General features: G+C 54.9%; 5 protein-coding genes across 5 annotated transcripts; 4 read left to right on the forward strand and 1 right to left on the reverse strand.

The window, feature by feature from the left end:
* Positions 1-943: 943 nt before the first annotated feature.
* LY79DRAFT_266320 (uncharacterized protein) lies at positions 944-1,674 on the forward strand (the record flags this gene model as incomplete). Its single annotated transcript, XM_060551980.1, has 2 exons — positions 944-1,411; positions 1,477-1,674. Coding segments are annotated over 2 exons (666 nt in total), but the record flags the coding sequence as incomplete, so codon positions are not given.
* Positions 1,675-2,813: 1,139 nt separating this feature from the next.
* LY79DRAFT_670965 (cytochrome P450) lies at positions 2,814-4,515 on the forward strand (the record flags this gene model as incomplete). The annotated part of the gene is made up of 3 exons (XM_060563848.1): positions 2,814-3,182; positions 3,258-4,134; positions 4,193-4,515. 3 exons carry the CDS (start codon positions 2,814-2,816, stop codon positions 4,513-4,515), a joined length of 1,569 nt encoding a protein of 522 aa, XP_060412590.1.
* Positions 4,516-6,022: 1,507 nt separating this feature from the next.
* Positions 6,023-6,785, forward strand: LY79DRAFT_266329 (uncharacterized protein). Its single transcript, XM_060551981.1, has 2 exons — positions 6,023-6,305; positions 6,416-6,785. Exons 1-2 carry the CDS (start codon positions 6,187-6,189, stop codon positions 6,669-6,671), a joined length of 375 nt encoding a protein of 124 aa, XP_060412591.1. The 5' UTR covers positions 6,023-6,186; the 3' UTR covers positions 6,672-6,785.
* An 885-nt stretch (positions 6,786-7,670) lies between these two features.
* LY79DRAFT_591420 (uncharacterized protein) lies at positions 7,671-8,403 on the reverse strand (the record flags this gene model as incomplete). Its single annotated transcript, XM_060561280.1, has 2 exons — positions 7,671-7,837; positions 7,929-8,403. 2 exons carry the CDS (start codon positions 8,401-8,403, stop codon positions 7,671-7,673), a joined length of 642 nt encoding a protein of 213 aa, XP_060412592.1.
* A 3,285-nt stretch (positions 8,404-11,688) lies between these two features.
* Positions 11,689-13,615, forward strand: LY79DRAFT_580991 (uncharacterized protein; the record flags this gene model as incomplete). Its single annotated transcript, XM_060560163.1, has 4 exons — positions 11,689-11,832; positions 11,919-12,053; positions 12,120-12,975; positions 13,077-13,615. The coding sequence occupies 4 exons, from the start codon at positions 11,689-11,691 to the stop codon at positions 13,613-13,615; spliced, it is 1,674 nt and encodes a 557-aa protein (XP_060412593.1).
* Positions 13,616-13,963: the final 348 nt, after the last annotated feature.

Consider the following 13,963-nt stretch of genomic DNA (forward strand, 5'->3'; position numbering starts at 1 on the left):
GGACTTCTCCTCAATCTCGGCAACGTTCTCTTCGATGCTAGAGGCTTAAGACCTTGGTCGAATTCCGCTTGTGTTTGGGAGTGGTTCTGTTCGAACAACCCACCACGCGCCGCACATGTTGTCGTACTGGAATTCCGGGAAGAAGTTGTCCAAAACCATCGTCCGGGTCGCGTAGCAATCGGACATCCGCCATCCATTCCAGCTTTCCCTCCCAGTCGTCAACATGCCCCGCCATCTCCGGAATGTCAACGTCGCCTTCCTTAAACGGCATTGCCATAGCCCATCACCACATGGGATTCTCGATTTGCAAGCCGCAGATTTGGCATATGACGTCGTAACGATCCACGATTACGGATTTCACCTCATCAAGTCGTCGCTGTGACCCGGGGTTGAGATTGGTAGCCGAGAGCTGGGATGGAAAGACCTCGGATACAGTGAATCGACTGAAGAAGAACGTGTCAAAAACGGTATACAGGCAGAGACCAGCAACAATGAGCCGAGCCGATGGGGGGGGGGGGGGGGGGGGTTGTAGATCAAGAGGGGAATCACATGAGTAGCGCACTAAAAGAAGACGACTACACGCCCTGCGAAATCACTCAGGAGACCTTGCTTTGAAAGGCCTCCAAACAGCTGAAATAACTTCGATACAGCCCCCAATGCGACTAAGCGTCTCCACCGTGATAAACGCTCATTCCTGTTATCAATATGCAGTCTCTTTCACACCTGACATTTGAACGACTACGCTTGTTGGCTATAGTGCCGGATTAGCCCGTCCACATGGCCAGGACAATCAGTTGCAGCCATGCCCACAAGTCATGAACAGAAGGCACACCGAATTGGCCATCCATCCAACAGAGTTGGGGGCACTTAATGGCATCATTAACCATTTGACCTTGTATAAGCCCAGCTTCAGCCTCGACGACTCTTCGGCCCCCTGCCCAAGGAAGGCTCAACATTGTCCAACCGATTCAAACAGCAACTACTCAAAAGACCAGTGCAACGTCCTCGGCACCAAGTCCTAGATGGACTCAGACATACAGTACTGGAGGTCTCAGGTTCGACAAGAATACGGCCGCTCAATGGGTCGAAAACTTCTGCAAAGAGGCGCACAAGAAGAGCCGGGGTGACGACGACTGGTGCAAGGCAAAGACTGACGGCAAGACGGTCAAGACGAAGGGTATTTCAGTCTGCGACAACAAAGACGAGAGGAAGATTTCGTCACAGAGATTCATCATACATGTCGTCAGGCCCAGTCGGGAGGATTCCAATGGGAAGCTTGACAATGAAAAGGGGAAGCCTCATACTCGTTGGTGCGAGCCTGAGGGGAGGGGATCTAGCCTTGAATCCGCCCTCGATTGGCCGAGGGAAGATCCGCATCAATGCCGCAAGCAGTTGCAGTCGCTGCTTATGTGTGAGTGAAAGACATTCCAAGTTACATTGTGTTGTATTGTAAAAGAAAAACTGACATATTGGTAGGCAAACCGCGCCCTGAAGATGCAGAGACGCCATCGGGGGGAATCGAGCAGGCCTCTGTCTCCAATGGACTATCGATTTGAAGGAATAGGACAAGTGATTGGAAAGCGGCCTCCATATCATCAAGTCCAAGCATACAAGACGCTTTTGTTGTTCCACAGACCCGAATCATATATCGTGAAGGGATGGGTTGGTTGGCAGCCAAAGTCCCAAGCAAGGGGCAGTTGCCAGGTAGACGAAGATCACAGTCATTACAGAGAAGGGGGTCATCGTTATTGCAAACATAGTCAGTCGCTACAGTATGATACAAACAGTTATCACCGTCCTGTTGCTTCTGTTCTTATTGCCACTACACAAATTGCTATTCTGACGATTTCTCTGTAATAGACGGCACGCAATGGTGCGGAGTGACCAAAGAGGACACCGTCGCGGCTGTCTATGACGATTAGTTGGAGGGTAGTTGGATGAGTAACACCTTCAACTCGAACTACACCAACGTCAGCCCGACAGGCTCACTGTTGCGATTTGGAAACGGAATCAGTGTGCTTAGCTTCATCAAGATGCCTTGGTGCCAGAACCTTTACACGACTGTGGGAAACGCAGACTGATAACTAAAGCCTCTGGGGGTTCACCCATGATGACCTGATCCATCTCTGACCTGGACATGCTCAAGCTCAATAAAGAATCATAGGCATTCGCCCATAGAAATACAAAGAATTTACATGTATTTGTACTCCTTCTGGAGAAGGAAATCGAGCCAAGTATTCTGTAGATTGGACTCCCCTGCATGCCTTTAGATCTGATGGGAGGTCTGTGAGAGCGCCCCAGCTCAGCCGACCTCGTCCGTTGTAAAGCAAGTAACTCGGTATCATTTGGGCTTGGAACAAACTCACTTTGGCCTATGTGGTACAACCTCGCGAAAGAAGTGTCTGAGCCTTCTTGAGTCTCGAAATATAGCCAATTGTAGGTTCCGCACCCCGCATTATCCACACACACACACACACCTGCAACGTCCCGTGCGGGGTGTCCTCCCGGCTTGCATCTGCAAGCGACCTGGAGGGGTGGAACACAGCCAGAGGTTGATATTGATTCCGACAGGTTTATAATGAGGGAGCGCATGTGCTGTCCGCTGTAGCATTATGCCGATGAGAACCGACGGGACTGCCTGCAATAACCAGGCCATGGTACCAAAGCTAGAGACAGACGGCAAACCCTGGCGTTCTCACCTGTGTATATCATACCGGCAGTAGAGTCTGAGAGAACGTTTGCCAGTCGTCATTGAAGCAGCCATTTCAAACGATTCCCAAATACCGTGACTCCAGAAACATCATGCCATCGTGATGGCTATCACAACAGTCGTCCTGGCTTTGAAGCAGGGGGTTCTCGATCATGCTTTGCAGTCGGCTGCCATTTTGCTTCTTCTCGTGCCCATTATCTACATCGTCGCAAACGAGTTCATCCGCGTGAAGGCCAGGATTGCTAAGCTCGATGGCCCTCGAGGGCTACCCCTCATCGGTAATCTCTGGGACATCAGGGCCAATGCGGCCGAACGATACCGTAGATGGGCCCAAGAGTTTGGAGCGGTTTACCAAATACAGCTGGGAAATGTCCCCATCGTCGTTGTAAACACTTCCGCAGCGGCCAAGGTTCTTTTCGGGCAGCATGCCCAGGCCCTCAGTTCGCGCCCAGAGTTCTACACTTTTCACAAGGTAAGTGGAAGCGTATCCATCTTTTGTCCGGTGAAACCTATCATTCAGTTCTGGGACCTGACAAGAAATGCACAGGTTCTTTCAGAAACCTCGGGAACCACCATCGGTACTTCTCCATATAGCGATTCCCTTAAGCGCCGCCGTAAGGGCGCTGCTTCGGCTTTGAACCGACCCTCTGTCTCGACATATGTACCTCATCTTGACGTCGAATCCAGAGATTTCATTAAAGAGTTGTATGAGTATGGAAAGGCTGGACAGGAACCTGTTGATTCAATGCCAATGATTCAGCGCTTGTCACTATCTTTGGCGTTGACGCTCAATTGGGGGGTTCGCATGAGCAGTCAGAAGGATGGACTCTTTAAGGAGATTACTCATGTCGAGGAAGAAATCAGCCGCTTCCGATCCACGACTGGTAATCTCCAAGACTACATCCCTTTACTTCGCCTGAACCCCATAAACATGCAGTCGGCTAGGGCACGCGAGATGCGCAACAGACGCGACGTCTACCTCGCGGCGTTGAACAGGAGCCTCGACGAGCGCATGGCGGACGGCACCCACAAGCCATGCATTCAGGCGAATGTCATCATGGACAAGGAAGCCAAGCTCAACAAGGCGGAGCTGACCTCGATTAGTCTGACTATGCTCTCCGGTGGGCTTGACACCCTCACCACGCAGGTGGCCTGGTTTGTTGCCATGCTAGCTCAGCGACCGGACATTCAAGACAAGGCTGTTGCGGCCATTCGAGATCTCTACAGCGAGAAGCAGCCCATGTGCGATGCAAAAGAGGACCAAGAGTGCAAATACATCGTGGCGTTGGTGAAAGAGTCGTTGAGATATTACACCGTTCTTCGACTCGCCCTCCCTCGAGCGTCTGTACGCGATGTTCCTTACGGACAGACAATCATCCCCAAGGGCTCTGTAATATTCCTTAACGCATGGGCTTGTAACATGGGTAAGCCTCGTTAGACCGAAAATCCTCATCTTTCGAGCAAATCGTTGACCTGTCTCAGACTCTGAGCTTTGGCCTGACCCCGAAGTCTTCCGTCCCGAACGTTGGCTGGAGCGACCCGACGCGCCTTTGTTCACGTACGGCATCGGCTACCGCATGTGCACCGGCTATATCCTGGCCAACCGAGAACTGTACATTGTCTACATGAGGCTCCTCAACAGCTTCAAGGTTGAGAAGTACGACGACGTTGACCATCACCCCGTTTCTGGGAACGCCGATCCCACGTCCCTTGTGTCTATGCCCAGGCCGTACCGGGCGAAGTTTGTGCCTCGAGATATCAACACTTTACGCGAAGTTCTGTATGACAGCAATCAAAAGGCTTGATACATGCATTCTGCGTCGGAAAGCTGTACGCACGTTCAACGCGGACGATGGAAAGATTTCTGTTGGATATGCACCATCAGGGAAGTATGTATGAAGAATGATCAGGCGGAGCTGTCCGGATCTCTTGCAAACTGTGAGAACTGTGATAGCTCAAGGGAATACGGCCTTTTCCAAACATGAATACATTTCGAACAACTCTACCAAAATGATGCCCAATTTTATACGAACAGGCAATTATGAGACTGGTGCTGTTGATGGCTCTCAGGACGGGAAGTGCAACACATTCAGACAAAGAATCCTCCTGTGGTATGACTACTGAAAACCGATTGCGATGGCTGCAAATGATTCCCCGCAGAAGCTTGGGCGGCGCATTTGCAGTTTGTAGCTGAGATGCGCATTCCAATACTCTGATTCACGCTCTCTCAGGGGCATCAGGCTGCAGATAGAATATACCATGCAGTCATATCGATGAAGCCCCCAGAAAAGGTTGAATAAACGCTCAAAGGCAGGGCAGGATTTCGTGGCGAGCACAAGGATTCGATCGTCAGTGTCGTGTCGGTGTGTAACGAAAACAAAGCTTACACTGCCCATAGATGGCAATGATTTCTCCGGTTTCGAAGCCTTCGATCCTTCGTGCAGATATCGACCCTGAATCAACACACATCATGCATTCCAAACGATGGCTCTGACAAGGGATCGAGCAGCCGGCGATGAAGGGATGAACCAACTTCTGACTGCTTTCTGCATCCTTCAACTTCAAATCATCTCACCTCGCGCGTCATTGACATCTTGACTTCTGGGCGCCGCACCTAAATTTAGTGCATAGATCAACCCAGGCACCGATATTCTGAACCAATATTGCCCCAGTCCTGGTTGGCAAATCCAAAATCCCGTGGGGCTATGGCCCCCCCCTGCGGACGATCTCTCGTTCAGCTGTCTATCCCTGTTGACGTCCATAATCCTGCCCCCTAAAAGCAATGTTCCGACGGGGCCCAATCGCTTTCATTCTGCTCCAGAAACTTGCGGGTATACCTAGACACCGTTAGTTACACCGTACAGCTGGGCTGTTGTACAGGAACTCGTGAGGTAGGCAGATACATTCCTGTATGTTACTTTGGGCCTTGGGCAGATGCAGAGTTTCTTTCCGGCGAGGTTACATCGTCAGCCGCGGATTTGTCGTGTATGTGGGTTTTTTGAGCGAGCTACCGATCACGCACCCAGGAGGCGGAGGGCAGAAGGGCAACCTGCACGAGCAAACTCTACTACGAGCAAACGGACTAGAAGTCAGAATAACTATGTTTGGAATGCGATCCTTGGGGTCTAGTGCTGATGCCTTCGAATAAGGATGGGTCTTTCTGTAGATCTCTGTTATGTTTTGCTCCAGCCTCGGTGGAATCGAGAATCCTTCGCGGCGGGTACAACTCTCGCGCTCGACTGCTGCCTTGCTCCGCCTCCTGACGTCCGAGATGTCTCTTCTTGCTCAATTACTAGGAACAGAAAAGCGTATATATAGGCCATCAAGCTTCACGGAAACAACTCTCTTCTTTCTGTACCATCCATCACAGCTCCAACACTGTCTTCTATCAGATCACGAAAGCTCGAACCAATTCACTTGAATCATAATCAATCACATTGCCCAACACCCAAACCCCCCGCTTTCCAACTATCAAAATGCATACCGGCTTCGTCCTCAACGCCATCCTCGCCGTGGGCGCTGCTACGGCAGTCTCGGGATCGGTGATTACTACTCGTGCCAACCGCAAGGCCAACGAGTTCTCAAGCGGCAACTGGTATGTATGCTTCCTACACCGAACGAGCCCGCAACCTTCCCTTCTCTCGTTCCTCGACATCGTGAACCCAACATCGCAACGCCTGCTGACATCGTCTTCTTTCACAACAGTGCCCAGGGGACCGCGTCTTATGAGCACCAAAGCAACTTCAACGTCGACGTCACAATGGACGACACCAGCCACTCCGTCTACTTCGCGTCGGGGCCGTGGTTCTACTACAGCGGAAAGACCGGAAACGGCGGCTCGTGCACCGGCGACTTGCTCGGAAGCTGGGCCAACGACGAAGCGAACCCGTGCGTGAACCTGGACAGCAGAGGTGCCGACGCCCGTCGCATCAGGTGCGTCAGGTGGAACAACGGTTCTTAGCGTTCGGGCGTTTCTGGACGACACCTGTCGCGTCGGTGGGAGAGCCGAAGGGGGGCGGGGACGGAACACTCGCACGAGACTTGTACTTTGACTTGCATTGTTGAACCAATTGCGTACTCGCTTCTAGTGCAAGTTCCTTCTTCCCGGTACTTTTCGACTGTGAACTTTGCAGCTGCTGTGAATTTGCATCTCCTTTCAGCCAGAATGGTTCGGGTGTCATTGCCGTGTCATCTATCGCGCAGCCATCCATGGTCATTCTTGAAGGTCCACCGCCCAGTAAACTCGGAGCTTGTACGTTGGATAACGTGGCTTTGGTAGAAGACTTTTCCCATTTTCTCCGAGGTGATTTGATGAGTCAGGCAGTCGCTATGAGAAGCGCATGGATGGTAAAGCGGCTGAGTTTTGGAAGTTGGTCGAAAGAGCGAAAGCCACATTGAGAGATACTCAAATAGACTCGAGTCTGGTTCTTTCCCAGCCATGACCGTTTCATTCACTTCAAGTGGACTTTTTCCTTTTTCTTCCTTCCCGAGGACGAGTTAAAGTTTGGCTTGCTGACTGCCCGTCGGAAGGATTCGAATCCTGCCGAGGCTCATCGGCAGCGGGAGGCGTTTCCCCGCCCAGCTGATCTGTGCTATCTATAGGTAATCCTCCACACGTCAGATGAAGCGTCTGGAATCTTGGCAGGACACGGGAACAAGAAAAGGATGCGCATAGATGTATGGCTTGTCAGACCCGTGTTGGGTTCAGTATAAAAGCGTCCTCGTGCTGCACGTAAGAGAAAGACTACATAGAAAGCAAGGCAATGCCGATTCCGTACGACTGCGCGATCGAGAATGCGCAAAAGCAGGCGTGCAACCGCCTGGCTTTGTCTGTTTACTCACGAGCAAAGCGGTAGAGTTCGGTGGCAGAACCAGCACATGTTGGGGTATTTGGTAATTACAAGAAACTGTATCCAGGCGGCATGGCATGCCCGCCGCATGCCAGTTGGAGAGGGGCTTCTCACAGACGACATATATCATCCGGCCTAACAATGCTGTGCTTTTTGTCATATTCATCTCTCAACTTGAGTTCCTCATCCGTCAAGATGCACTTGCCCCCCTTTCCCCCGGTAAAGGTGTAGAGAAGGCATCCCACCTGGGTGCTTCCACCAACTCCTCCGTTGTTGCCTATGGTATGCTGCATCAGTATGGTCGCTCGGACGACGAGCAGTTTCGCTGTTGGAATGCCCGTGAGAGGGGGGGAAGGGGGGCGTCTTACATTGGAGGTAGTTATCCCTCATGATAGTGTGGCAATTGACGCCGCCCCTGTTCAAGGGGAAGTCCAGCCTTTGGAAGTGCTGTTCTGTCCTGCAACCCCGGACCCACTCGACGAAGAAGTCGTAGTTGATGCGATGCGGCCAGTCCTTCCACCTCAGACGGTGCTTGAACACGATTGGGAACCTGCCCATGGCCGGGTCGTGGATGGTCGAGGTCAAGATCTCGGACGCCTTCTTGTCGCAAAACTCGTGGACGGCCTCCCACTGCATGTTGTAGTGGATGTCGGCGTGGCCGGGGAAGTCGCTCTCGCGGTGGCATTGGACGGGATGCCTTTCCAAGGGCGCGAGGGCCCCGGGCAAGGCGTCCGAGCCAGGGATGGGGTCGTAGAGCGATGCCGCGGAAGAGGGTATGAGCAAGCCGTCGACGAGGTTGATCACCGGGGCGAGCGAGACCAGGCGGGCGACTGAGAGCAGCATTTTTTTCGCCGAGAACGGCCAAAGAGAAGACGGACAGTGAAGAGAAGGCAGCAGCTACGTGGACGTAGGAAGCTAAAGCGAGAATCCCATCGCTTCGGCCGTGCATCTATATACTGATTTCCATACCTGTGCCGAGTGGGACCGAGTGAAGTTTGACCCCTCCATCGGGTGGTTTACAGCAGTTGCGTCCATGTAAGGGGAGTTTTATTTTCGTCCCCGCTCAATGAGTGGGTGATGTTTTGGTTCTGATTGTGAGAGACAGAAACAAAGGATCGAGGTGATGCCGCGTCTGCGATACGCAAGTGAGGCAGTCTTCAATACTCCCTGGATAGTGTTCTGGCCCACTCCGTGTTGTACAGGGTTATCCAGACCCGGCCACGATGCGAACGCTTCCATGGCAGTCTAGGCGGCTAAACCAGGCAAGGGATAAGTGTCGGGCTGTCCAGTCGCCGAACAATGCCGACTTATACAGGAACGTCGAGATTGAAGTCTTTGTCAACCAACGTACGAATGCGGGAGATCTGAAGAAAGCCAGTCAGAGGTGAAGCTGGCCGGCCGATCTGCGGCACGGTGTCCGGCGGGCTCGGGTCTGGAGGCGGAGGGCCCGAAGGTCAACGGCCTACTTAGGTGCCTGATAACCGAGACGCCAGGCCGTTACGCGAGCTCCGACACGGGGTTGCGGCACGGGAGCGCGATCGGCTGTCTCAAAAAGGCCCATAGAGAGTTGTCGGAGGTGCCCCGGTGATTTTCGCCTACGCCACAGCCTCACCGGGCGAAGCAAGCCACGCGGAGCCCGGTGACGATAGTAGGTATGCGCTCCATCCCGCGTCTCCATGCGTCGAATGGCCGGATTCGGCAACGCGATGACGCACGCGCGTGTGCATGGATGCGACGGAAGCGGCAGGCAGTCTAGGTCGGCAACGCGCGCGCCGCCGATCAGAAGAGGAAGCTAGCTGTTCATACAGGGATTCTCGGCGGGCTGTTGGTTGGCAACCATGCCGGATGCCGGCAACCGAGGGCAGGAAATATCGGACTTTACGAGCATTGGCGAGGCAGAGCAGGGAAACGACAGGCGTCAGGGCCAAGTTGTGAATGTGGAGAGGTTGGGCCGGTAGGAGAGAGGAAGAGGGAGCCTGTTGATATTGACCCAGAGTGACGGCTCTGGTCTCCTGCCAAAGCAGGCTTAGCGAGGCTTGCGTAGCAGACAGTAGCAGGTGGACAAGCGGGGGAGATATGGGGGGTGGGGGGGATTGGGATTGGGTCATTAGGAACGATATAGGAGATGCGGCCTTTTGGCTGGAGGCGAGCGAGGAGGTGGAGGAGGCGGGTGAATGTTGCTTCGTCGACAGGCTTGATTCAACCAGTGTATGAAATAGGAATGTGGATGGTGCCGGCGGGCACAATGCCGAGCCTTTTGAGGTGGATACATACGATATACGATGTACGGAGTTATACAAGCTACCCACCGCATGTGTGATATGACCCCTGTCGTCCTGGCTTGGAGAGAAAATAAACTCTTTTTGACTTTCCGATAGAGTTGGGCTAAAGCCGCTTATTCCCACTCGTCGTCGGTAGGTAATTCAAATGCAACCACCGTACTCCTTCAGGTGTCAGTGAGGGGAGATTGATTGCCATGCACTCGAGCGGTCTGGACATACCATTTGCAGCAGCTTCGCTCATGTCTCAAAGAGGCTCAATGGCAAAAGATCTGGGTCGTCCGAACCTTTCTTTAGATAACGATAGCCACCTCGTGATAGCAAGGACAGGGGGAAAGCAGGCCCGTCGCATTATAGTTCTTGGCTGCTTTTCTTGGCGGGCTGGCTATCAACGCATGCGTCCGTCTGTCCAATGGCTGTCCAACATGGTACTTTGCTCCAGGCACCCGAACAACCTTGGCAGACACTTTTGGCAGCGGCGAGTGTCGAACATCAGTCGGTCTCGCTTCGCGGTGCGTGTTTTCCTCCAAGGTACCCAAGGTTCGGACGCGCTGGCTAGGTAGGTAGGTAGCAAGGAAGCTAACGACGCCACACCGGGGCCCGTCGTCATTTCGGCTCGCAGGAGCCGTCGTATGCAGGCAAGCGGGCTTCCAGAAGGTGCTCGAGGACGTACGCCGTTGGTCCGTAGAGGAAGCTCGACACGGGGCGCTGGGGCACCACCCGAACAAAGGGCATTGCTGTGCGAGAGCGGTTCGGTATCCAAGACACGAGACTGTGGCTGCGGCTGTCTGTCTGTCTGTCTGTCTGTCTGTCTGTCTGTCTGTCTGTCTGTCTGTCTGTCTGTGTCTCCCCCCGATAGGAGTACGCAAGACAACAGAGATGGTTAGTTATATGTGACCAAAGGTAGGCAGTCGGGCAGGCAGGCAGGCAGGCAGGCTTGTGGTTCGCAGTATCGCATCAGGGACAACAGCAACTGTGTACGAAGACGTGCGTCGAGCAAGCCACGTCGAGCAACAAACACACTCTCGGCTCAAGAAAATGGGAGGAAGGAGGTGAGGTGGGAGCAGCAGAAAAGAGAAAGAGCGACACCCCCACCCCACCCCACACCTCTTCCTTCCCGGAAGAGTGGACCCACATGGCCCCGCTTTCGTGCCTTCCCCGGACGGCTGTCCGCCAAGTACCTCGTCATCCCGGGACCTTCCCCTTCGAGCTCGTCGCCAAGAGCCTCCAAGAAAAGGTCCGCCGCGGCGTGGCCAATGACACCGGGCACCCGTCCGGGAATTGCTTGTTGATGATTATCCATCATGGCCAATAATGACTGCTTCTTTTTCCTCTTCTTCTTCCTCTCTTTTTTTTTCTCCCTCGCGGTGCGATGCAGATGCTAGCTAGCTACCCAGGCAAGTCTGCCAGCCCGCCAATGTTGTTTGGACCCGCCCGCCTGCTTTGCTCTACTGCTACACGTCCCGCTGGCCATTTTCTGTGCCCAGATCAACGCTTCTTGGCTGGGTACAACATGCGTCCCAACATGTCCACTGCATGCTGCATGTCAGGATTCCTTGACAGGTACGTTACCAGTGACTAACTAGCATGCAACGCGACGCTGGCTGGCCGCTGGTATCGGGATCGGCCGTTGCTGCCCTGGTTGGCCGCGGCCACACGATGGCCATGAGAATATAAGCCGAGGGCCACGCCCGTCTCTCCATGAACATTCGTCCGCTACTGATCTCTAAGGAATCCCTCCGTTTCCTCCCTCCTTCGCCAACCCCAGTCCAGTCCAATCCCCCTTCCTAATCACTCAAGCAAACCCGCATCTGCCGTGTTTGTTTGTGCCATCGGACAACCCGCCATCATGGTTCGCGCTTCGTCCTACCTAGGCTCCCTTGCCGTCCTCGCCGCCTCCGCCGTGGCCAAGGAGATGCAGCCCGACGAGGCCCTCGCCGCCGAGCTTTACGACTCGGGCAAGATCCACGAGCAGGTCATTGCCAGCAAGAAGGTGAGAGGACTTCCCAGAACCCCCCCGTTCGTTCATCCTCCTCGCCGCCGCCGGGCAGAATTGCTAACAATATAACCCCCTTCTAGGCTGAGTTCGCTCGCCAGAAGGCAGCCGGCGCCTACAATAGTGAGGTGTGGCCCGAGCTGGGCTACACTCCTTGTGTGAACGGTTGGGCCGAGGCCGTCGTCGGAGACAGGAACAACACCTTCAGGTGCCACAACGTGAGTCGCCTCGCCAAAAACCCTGCATTCTGTGACACTGCAAACACCCAATGACACCCTTCCCAGGCCGACCTGTATTCCTTCCTTAGCCACGCCGCTCTCGGCGGCCCCCTTGCCGAGGGCTCCTCCTCGTGGGGCTGGACCAACGATGATGGCCGCGAGTTCGTCGCCATCGGTCAGTACGAGGGCACCGCCTTTGCTGAGATTCTCTCGGACGGCAAGCTCGTCTACCTCGGCCGCCTGCCCCAGTACTCGTCTCCTTCCGAGTGGCGCGAGATCCGCTCGTACAAGCACTACATGGTCATCGGCTCCGAGGCCGTCGGCCACGGCATCCAGATCTTCGACATGAAGAAGCTCCTGGACATCGAACCCGCCAGCCCCGTCGTCTTCGACGCCAAGCTCGACCTGACGAGCCACTTCAACGCCCTGCTCCCCCTCGGCCGTGCCCACAACGTCGTCGTCAACGAGGAGCTCAACTACGCCGTTGCCGTCGGCGCCATGCCTCGCACCGACCCCCTCTGCGCCGCCGGTCTCAACTTCTTCGACCTGACCGACCCTGCCAACCCCGTCTCCCTGGGCTGCGCCAAGGGCGACGGCTACGTCCACGATGCCCAGTGCCTCGTCTACCGTGGCCCCGACAAGCGCTACGAGGGCCGTGACATCTGCTACGGCTACAACGAGGACACCCTCACCATCTACGACGTCACCGACAAGGCCAACGTCACCAACATCATCTCCCGCATCTCCTACGAGGGCGCCTCCTACACCCACCAGGGCTGGGTCCTCGACGTCAACAACCAGGAGTTCCTCGTCCTCGACGATGAGCTCGACGAGTCGCGCGGCAACGGCCCCGCCGGCGACGGCTACCCCGTCACCTTTATCTGGGACATCCGCGACCTCGAGAACCCCAAGCAGACCGGAAGTCAGTTTTCTTCTTTTTCCTCTTTCTCCTTCTCTGGGCATCCCATGAAACAAAGCCCTTTCCGCACATTTTTTTCAATGATACTGATCGAGATTGCACAGTCTTCACTCACCCCACCAAGGCCATCGACCACAACCAGTACGTCATCGACAGCTACATCTACCAGTCCCACTACGGCGCCGGCCTCCGCGTCCTCGACGGCACCTCCATCCCCTCGGACCCCACCGGCGCCGGCGTCTGCGAGGCCGCCTGGTTCGACATCTACCCCGAGGACGACGACTTCGAGGGCGGCGGCTACGTCGGCTTCGTCGGCACCTGGTCCTCGTACGCCTACTTTCCCTCGGGCTACATCTTCATCAACACCATCGAGCGCGGCGCCTTCGTCGTCAAGCTGACCGGCAAGGACTGCCCCAAGGCCCCGGTCTGCAACGCCGACAACTGTCTGCGCTCCTTCCGCGCCACCTCCGTTCCCGGCCGCCTCGAGGAGTCCCAGGCTTTCTGCAAGTCCTTCCTCGCCTCGCCCATCAAGGACGCCGCCGTCCTCCCCGAGCACGCCGTCACGAACTGCGCCAAGGAGGACAAGGTCGCCCAGGCCAGCAGCGCCTGCGCCTGCTTGCCCACCGCCACAGCCGCTCCCTAGATGAGCGATCGCGGGGGTGACGGGAAGGAGGTCTGATGACGATGGAGGAAATGATTTAATGCACAAATCAAATTTTGAATAATTCTTTGTACCTAGTCAAAAGCCTCTCAGTCGGTTGCCCATGATACCACACATGGCTTCTGAGAGGGAAGTCAGCAACACTTTTACGAGTAAATAATACGACATTCGTCAGTCAACCCCTTGGGGTCCTTGTTTTCGCCCAGTGGTGTTGCCATCTCCGTCACTGAGCGCTCGTTGTAGATTGATCTCCGTTTCCAGGCCATGGCGGGGGGGGGCCTATGCTTGAACCCTGGGAACCCGGGCCCGGGTCGGCCAGCTGCACCGCCG

This window comes from Colletotrichum navitas (assembly GCF_030913465.1).
Source record: "Colletotrichum navitas strain CBS 125086 chromosome Unknown LY79scaffold_43, whole genome shotgun sequence".
Lineage (NCBI taxonomy): Eukaryota > Fungi > Ascomycota > Sordariomycetes > Glomerellales > Glomerellaceae > Colletotrichum > Colletotrichum navitas.

Coding starts and splice junctions, on each gene's coding strand:
- LY79DRAFT_266329 (XM_060551981.1), top strand. CDS start 6,187: ATGCATACCGGCTTCGTCCTCAACGCCATCCTCGCCGTGGGCGCTGCT. Junction 6,306..6,415: donor GAGTTCTCAAGCGGCAACTG/GTATGTATGCTT, acceptor CTTTCACAACAG/TGCCCAGGGGACCGCGTCTT.